Source organism: Cheilinus undulatus, linkage group 13 (assembly GCF_018320785.1).
Source record: "Cheilinus undulatus linkage group 13, ASM1832078v1, whole genome shotgun sequence".
In the NCBI taxonomy this organism is placed as follows: domain Eukaryota; kingdom Metazoa; phylum Chordata; class Actinopteri; order Labriformes; family Labridae; genus Cheilinus; species Cheilinus undulatus.
The window spans coordinates 3,211,387-3,220,377 of NC_054877.1; the positions used below are offsets into that span (position 1 = coordinate 3,211,387).

Genomic DNA, 8,991 nt, shown 5'->3' on the forward strand with positions numbered 1-8,991 from the left:
TATTTGGACTTGACGGGGATCCAAACTGTTTCCTAGTCTATGGATATTGGTTTCTGGCCACAAATCAAGTTTCCTGATGCGTATCTGGATGATTTTAAGAACACAAAGCAGAACCCAAAGGCTCACATCAGCCTGATCCATCCACGATGGATGAGAAACTAAATTAATGCAGAAGTTTTGTGAATACGAAGCCTTTGAACAGTTTATTCTCATCTGTAACTAGTTATTAATCTACTTCTTACTTTAGGTAACCTGTTAAAACATCACTCTGTGGTTGTTGAACGGGCTCATAACACTTCAGGCTGCAGACTATTTTAAAACGAGATCGGCGCACCCCGTATTTCTAACTTAATCCAGCTTGATTTTAACACCAGCTGAACTTTTACTTTATTTTTAATGCAGCGAATTCTCACAGTACCACTCTAAACTTTCATATTTTGTTGTATAAACTGTTCTAGACTAGATGTATTCACATATAAACGTAGCGTTATGACTCAAACCGTCTCTGTACGTGTATTCCATCAGCTGAGAATCTTTGCTGACAACGGTTAATGTCATTAAGATGTACTTATTTTTTTAAAAGCATTTTCAGCTGAAATAAAGCTGTTTACTGCTTATTCCCTACTGATTTCTGTCACTCATCCTTTCTATAACTCTTCAACTGAAACAGCTGACTTACGCTGTCTGTGACTTCACATGCATGCTTTTACAGCCCCGCCCACCCAAGTGAGCACACAGGTGTCTGTGGAAATGCAAAGTGTTTTGGGGTTTAGCGTACCAAACCATACCAAACTGAACTGAATCAAACCGGACCCCCTGATGGAAACACGACTATAGACACAAACATCCAGGCATGCTCACACCCACATCTGTGGGCAATTTATAGTTAGTTCACCTCAAGAGCATGTCTGTGGACTGTGGGAGGAAGCTGGAGTGCCCTGAGAGAACCCACTCATGCACTGGGAGCCCTTATTTTCTGACAGACACTGTAAACAATGAACATTCAGGTATTGGAGATATTAAGATTTAAGGAGTTAAATTTTTGAATTTATTTTTTGTTAACTTAGGCCCAAATTTAGCAAAGAGATGACTCTTCACTGTGTAGAAGATAAAAATGTGAATTTTTCCTTCAATAACTTGTTTTCAGAGGAGTTTAGGAGACTGACATTTCAGAAGTCATCAGAAAGTTTAAGAAGAAAAATCTACTTATTCTACTGATCTTGATGTTTCACTCATTAGAGAAATAATTTATAGTGTTCTTAAAGCATTTACCAATATCTGTACAATTCATTTATAACAGGGACTTTTCCTGTTAAAATGTAGTGATTGGTGTTTGTTTTATTCTGAACCCAAGAGCAGACCGGAAGCAGGAGCAACAGTTTAACAGATTTATTGAGCTGGAACAGATTTGAGGAAGGGGAGGGGGGAATCCAGGTCCTGAGAGTGAGGGAGATCCCGCGTCCTGAAAAACCCTTATTTTAACCTCAATCTGAAACGCTTCGTTTTCGCTACTGTCTCTTTAACACCCCCCCGACCTGCTTTCCTCTGATTGGCCAATTTTCCGGAGGTTGGCCGGTGGCAGGACTCAATGTTTTGAGCCTACCCCCTCCAATGTAGTTAATTTGCTATGCTAGTATTGGTGAAGTTTGAATGAACCGGTGCGACTGAGTGAAATATGGCAAATTTTGATATACGTCTGTACGTGTTAGACCCAGAGTCTGATCCTGATAGCTAGGAGAGAGAGGGAAGAAAACCCGCAGCAGCAAAGGATAGAGCAGGACGTATCTGTTTGGTAAGTGTTTAATTACTGTGTTACTAAATGGCTAAATGGCTAACAGTTCTTGTGGGGGAGGTCTGTTCCACTTTGCCGGCAGCAACGGATGAACCAGTCAGGAGATCTTATTGTGATGACCTCATCAGTTCGCTCCCTGTTTGCTCCATCGAAACGTCGTCTTGGGAAGATCTCAGAGAGACTGCCAACGAACCGTTTTCATCAGTTTAAACTCTAATTCCAAGATTTCTGCCACATACGTTTATCTTGTGGTTTGAAAATTTGCATACATGGAGTATGGACACCCAACATTGTGACTTTATATTTATGTTTTAAAAATCAGAAAAGTATAATACCCCCTCTTTAAAGATGTTTGGATAAAAAATATTAGAAAAACACTTAAAGATTTGAAGGAACATTTCATTTTAACTTGTTTCATTAAACATATAAATCTCTCTCTCTCTCTCTGTCTCTCTCTCACACACACACACACACACACACATATTTACATTGTATAAAACTATAACATAAATAACAAATATACAATGCTTAAAAAATGTATTAGACCACCACCCAAAGTAAGGTTTATGTCACAGCTGCCCTAAATTAACAGCATTGGTAATTACCAAAACCATTTTTTATGTTTATGCAATAGTTAATACACCAATATGTAGGAGCTCTTTAACCCAAATGATATTTTTAATGCTAAAATATAATTATTATTGTTATCCTTGAATTTTCAAATGTACTGATTTACAAAAAAACTGAAAAAATGGTAAAGCACATCAGTATTCCATGATTAATATGTAAAATTACAGTTATTTACTTACATTCCTGAACAGAAAAATTTGTTTTGGTCATTGAATGTTATGCTTGATTCATTTCTGACTTCTCCAAGAAGCCCAGTGAGCCAGCTCAAATTTGGGTATAAAAAGGTGAATTCAGTTTGAAATTCCTCATTCCTGTTCAAAATGTTAATTATTGAAAGCTCACTGAAAATGAAAGAGTCCACATTAAAGCACTTTATGATGCTGGATGGTCTCTGAGACAAATATGACAGGAGGTCTAATAATTTTGTTAAGCACTGCATATTTGACAATAGAACACACAACACAACAAATATATATATATATATATATATATATATATATATATATATATATATATATATATACACACACACTTAGAATGAATAGCAAATATACATGAAACAACATACATAAATATTTATTTAAAAATTTTGATAATGTAATTAGCAAATATGTATAAAAACTGTCTACGAATGAAACGGTCTACAAATACAGGGAGAGGGTGCTGATATTTTGACAGTTGCATGTTGTCCAGGTCAGCCTTCTTCCAGGTGGTTTTCCTAGCTGCTGGTTTGCTGTTAATAATAATAATAATGACTTTTATTAGAACATTTCATGACACTCAAAGCATTTTACAGAAACCATATTTTATTCACACCACAGCCATACCAAAATCATACATATTTCACTATTGATAGCTAAAAATGGGGATAAATGTCTCACTACATCACTGTTTAATGTTATACAATCTTGTGGTGACATCTCTTTCACTCTTGAGTGTTATTGTCCTACGTTATCATGCTGGATTTGTAAAACAAACTGTTATTTACTTCCTGCATCAGGCATATGTCTAAAAATAGACATTTTGTCATTTACCTGAACCCTAGTGTAGGATCAAATATGGTCACTTCATTTTTCACACTGAAGTTGAAATCCCTAATTCGCACTGTCTGGGGAAAGAGGTTGGTTCCAGAAGCTCTGGGGGACTGCTAATTGGTCTGAAGGTATGATGCCACTGTCTGTGACATAGTGTTCTGCTGAATGGCTGAGAGAACTAAAGTAATTTGACAACTTCACTGGGCTGTATAGTGACCATGTTTGAAGTCTGCTGAAGGTACCATATATTGTCACTTACCTGAGAAAGGGTTAAGGAACCAGTCTTGTCTTTAGGATGAACATGTGTCTGCAGGATGATCCTATGTCTACAGGATGAACATGTGTCTACAGGATGAACATGTGTCTGCAAGATGATCATATGTCTACAGGATGAACATGTGTCTACAGGATGAACATGTGTCTGCAGGATGAACATGTGTCTGCAGAATGAACATGTGTCTGCAGGATGAACATGTGTCTACAGGATGAACATGTGTCTGCAGGATGAACATGTGTCTGCAGAATGAAAATGTGTCTGCAGGATGAACATGTGTCTGCAGGATGAACATGGGTCTGCAGAATGAAAATGTGTCTGCAGGATGAACATGTGTCTGCAGAGTGAAAATGTGTCTGCAGGATGAACATGTGTCTGCAGAATGAACATGTGTCTGCAGAATGAACATGTGTCTGCAGAATGAACATGTGTCTGCAGAATGATCGTGTCTGCAGGATGAACGTGTGTCTGCAAGATGATCATATGTCTACAGGATGAACATGTGTCTGCAGGATGGACATGTGTCTGCAGGATGAACATGGGTCTGCAGAATGATCATGTCTGCAGGATGAACGTGTGTCTGCAGGATGAACATGTGTCTGCAGGATGAACATGTGTCTGCAGAAATAATGTGTCTGCAGGATGAACTTTTTTTTTTTCAGAGATAGTTTTATATACAGAAAGATCCACTGTGAACAAACAAGATTTTGTTGCTGTAAGATTTCATATTTCCCCCACCTCTTATCGATTTTTCTCTATTTTTTTACTTGAAGAACACGTTTTCTGAGGACAGCAGTCCTGTTTATGCAGGGTATCCGTGGGGTCTTGAAAAGTATTAAAAGGTGATAAATCAATTTTGGGAAAATTAAGACCCTTAAAAAGTATTAAAAAGTCTTATCATGACTTTATAAAGTCTTAAATTTTGAAAGTATTTTTTCTGAAATAGCTGTCCAAGAGTTTGAGTCCCAAAAACATCGTAAAAGTGTGTGAATTTATTCATTTTCTTTAAAAAAAACAAAGATGAACAGGTACATTAAAAGCTAGGCTATTGTGGGTACGTTTGTAAATTGTCTCTGAGAGCACCAGAGTGGGTGGGCGGGCAGGTGGAAATTCAGAAGCACAAACATTTACTATCCCAGCCTCTTTGAATTTTGTTGTATCATAGTGGTCTATAGTCTTTATTACAAACTAAAACTGTTAAGTTAAAAATATCACTGATGTAAATGGTTACAGCTTGAAGTGGGGGTGAGGCATTAAAAAATATTGAGAAGGTCTTGAAAAGTCTTAAAAAGGTATTAAAATTAACGTCAAGATTCCTGCATATACCCTGGTATGTGTCTTTTCTGAGTGCATCTATGGTATTATACCAACATGCTAGTGGTGCAGTGTAATAATCAAAAGTTTTCCACAGAGAGTAAAGAGACTACAGGAAGTAGCGGTCACTATGCAGATCTCTGTATGCATGCAGCATGCATGCATACAGCTGACAGGACTCATCCAGATGAGACAGCAGTCAGTTTGTTTGCAGACTGCAGAGGATTTCATAAACTTTACCATCTGATTCTTAAATGGTCTCTCCCTCTGCCCTGTAATTTCCAGCTCTGATACTGTACTGGGGCCTTGCTTTAACCCTTTCTCCACCCCAGCATACATCTATAGGCTCCACCAGGGCTATAGAAGTTATCTCATTACTGCTCAAATTCTGCATGTCAATAAATCTGCTAGAATAGAAGAGGCTGGAGCCTGACACCAAAACAGTCCTGCTCTGCTGCTGTTATAAAGGTTTGAACTATTGTAAATATGAGCTGAATGAAATCAAAGAACAACATTTAGAGCTGAATTAGAACAGTGTTGAAAATGAAAGAGGTCATGACTTTCACATGATATCTGTGAGGAGGATAAGATCATTGAAAAGAATTAATGATTGATTGGTGCAAATGTGTATACAAGGAGAGGCTTTAGCACAGATATGAATTATTAAAGTGTTCACTTGTAACTCCTTCTATGTCCTACTGCTCAGAAATTCAGGGAAATACATAGAAAATGAAACGGCAGTTTAACAATGTAAAGGAATCCTGTATTTTCACAGCAGCTGTAGACCTCAGACCTTTACCATCAAAGACCAGTCCCATGTCTTTCTCCTCCACCATGGTCAAAGCTGGTGTCATAAGTCCCTCCCCTTCTTGATTCTGATTGGCCAGTGATTGAGACGTGACCTTGATGAGCTCAGTGCTGTTCTAGAGGTGAAAGTGTTTTAATGTGAGAACGCTGAAAACACTGAACTCTGTTGGTTTGGTATTAAAAATGAATCCTGACAGTGTGAATAACAGCAGCTGTGGACACAGGCTCCTTAAGTTTGTTAAATGAGTGCTTTTATTTCTGAAGCCTCTCCAAAGGCAGAGGAAATCACAAACTACTGCTGTTCTATTTCAAACAGTAAATACATCACTAAACGCTCTCTGACATCATGAGGCCTTCAAGGACTCTGTTTGCCTTTAAGCTTTAACGAGAGCTGAGAGAGAGCATGCTACTTTACAGGATTACTGTGATCTGAGCAGGACTGGAGTCCCTGCAGCTCTTCTGACTGGATGTTCTGGATCACTGATAATAATTCATGAAGTCACTCACAGTGTGGAAATTCTCTCTCTCTCTCTTTCTTTTATATCCTCAGCTGGTGGAGTTTTCATGATTAAAGAGAGGATCCTGATTGTCCTGCTTGTCAGAGAGGGGGAAGCAGCAGCAGCTGTCTGTGGTGAGTCTGTAACTGGGCCGTGTTACTGGGAGACTGACAGACCAATCCCAACCAGTGGAGATGAGACTGCTCTGAGATCAGCTCCACTGTGGACCTCCCCCATGTTTCTATTCTAACACAGATTCTCAGCGTAAACTGCTTTAGGACTAAATGACTGAAGATGAACGTCTCCATTTGGATACAGATGTTGAACTTTCTGTCACAGCGCCCCCTTGTGGAAATACATGAACGAGGGTTAGCGCAACTTTGGTAGAGGCTAGCTTTGGTACATGACAATCTCCCACTACCAAGACAAACATTTTCTGATCCCTGATCTTTAACAAATAGCTCATTACCAAAAAGAATGGTGTTGTAGTGAAATACCTTCAGGCCTGCAGGATTTCTAAGGGCGGGGGGGGGGGGGGGCTTCCCCGTGTCTACCAACTACCCATCCTTGTTTACCAACTTTTCCCACCTAAAGGCTTCCCAGACTTGAGGAGCCAGACTTGACACTTTGGATGGAAAACTGGTCTCAGGAGACATCACAATTTTAAAACTTGGAGATATCTGATTGGATGTTTCGGAATAAGAGCCATCGAACTGACTGTGTCATACCAAAGCTGTAAAAACGTATACCTTTGAACTGAAGGATTGTAAACCAAAGCTTCCTACCTCTGGACAAACAACAAAACCAGATGGGTCATTGGGTCATAAATTACTTGTGCTTTCTCTGCAGAACTGAGACGAAAAGATAAGAATGACTCCATATCTCAAGAAATGCTATAAACATAATGTTGATCACCAAGAAACTTTCAGTGTCTTAGATAGCAAAATGTAGCGCAAATATATGTTTCATATTTTTGTATTATTTAAGAGGGCTAAGAAATGAATAATCATTTTTAATCAAGATGTCTTCCATGGACTAACAGGGCCATCTAATGTCCAGTATCAGTCACCAACCCAAGTCTTTAGTCTTCTTCTCTGTGCTCTTTTCAGTTCTCTTCAAGTTCTTTGCTTTTTCTTTATCTTTCAGTTAACTAAATAACTTTTCTTAAGACTTCTCTGTGAAACGTGTTTCTTCTCTTTGTTTTCTTATAAGTCTGCGCTAGGTTCAAACCTTTTTGAACTTTGAAGTCTTAGTTAACTTCATTTTTGATCCTGCACAAATGATATAATATTTTATAGGTTTTTCGTTATTTGTTGCAGCAGAGGTTTTTTTAATATATGTATATTATTTTTCTTACACGTCCAGACTTCATCACTGTGATCCTTCAATAACTCAAAGTGATGTCGGCATGCCTGAGATGTTATTTTTGAAAGTAACTGGACGAATTAAGAACAGTTTTTTTGTAACGGGTCCATCAGAATCCTTGGAAAGGACACATCTTGCCATGTTCATCAGACTGCCTTCTGGCATCTGAGGGACCCACCTTTGCAGAACCCACCAGCTCAGCTGGTCAAAGGTCCGATCTAGCTGGTACCTACGGTAGCTCCAGGCTTTCAGCACCTCTCCAGTTCATCTACTCATCCTCATCCTTCTTCTTTGGCAAGCAGCAGTATTCTGATCCAAGTCATCCAGTTTGACGGCGTCTCCATCATTTTATTAAAACAGTTCATTAATTCAGATCTATTTTTCCAAATTTACAGATCAAATTCTATACCGTTTAAGTCATTGTCTTTTTCTATATGTTCAAATCATCCACTCTCCATCAAACTAGATCAACACCATTCCTTTATTATCACATTTATTCAATTCCTGTTTATTTACTCGCATTATATTCATATTAGCTGTGTGATATATACATCGTAATTCTGGGATCTATTAATAAATCTACAGAACTTCAGTCGTTGTCCAGAAATCATTAAGTCAGGAAGGGAAGTCACTGTCAAAGGGACTCATAACTTGAGATATGAGATTAATAATTAATTTTAAAAATTAATTAATTAAACTTTTAATTAATGTATTATTACATTATTCAAATTGATCCTAATCAATTTGAAATTTCACATAAGCGGTGGTGCCCCTATTATTAATACTACACAAGGTTTTAAGATATTATTTATTTGTTATCACTATATATCACTACACATGTTTAATTTTTTTGTTTCCTCCAGTGTTTAATCTCTGCTTTTATTTTTACCTTTCACTGATTTTATTCATATTATTGATCATTGGATTTTAGTGTTTATTTGCTGTATTAATTGTATTTCTTTTATCAGCTCACTTGTAAATATCTGACTGCTTTTATTCTAATTTGACTGTTATTTTGTGTCTGTCTGTTCTTTGTGAAGTACTTCAGGCTGGAGACGGAAAGGAGGTGGACAGATATTGTTCTCTCTGGGCCAATAAGGTTACAGATTATTGGTGAATGAGAGCGATAACTGATATTTGGAGCTGATATGTATTTAAAGTAAGGATGAGCCGTTGGTTTCAGTCATTTTAATATTAGATTAACAACATGTAAGGGACATAAACATGTTGTTAATCTAACATTTTCTATTTTTCTAACCCTGGCCTCCAAAGCTAGAA

The 8,991-nt window shown here is 37.8% G+C and overlaps 1 protein-coding gene across 3 annotated transcripts in view; it reads left to right on the top strand.

Annotated features, from left to right (window-relative positions):
* Window positions 1-6,898, top strand: part of LOC121520104 (NLR family CARD domain-containing protein 3-like) — a 68,172-nt gene extending 61,274 nt beyond the window's left edge. For 2 of the 3 annotated variants that reach the window (XM_041803380.1, XM_041803381.1), the window contains exon 10: window positions 1,839-2,075. In XM_041803380.1, coding sequence (XP_041659314.1) covers window positions 1,839-1,884 — 46 coding nt within the window. In that variant the 3' untranslated portion in view covers window positions 1,885-2,075. Of the gene's footprint in view, window positions 1-1,838; window positions 2,076-6,401 lie in introns of those variants that run through there. The other variant, XM_041803382.1, reaches the window with a different exon arrangement.
* The last annotated feature ends 2,093 nt before the right edge of the window (window positions 6,899-8,991 follow it).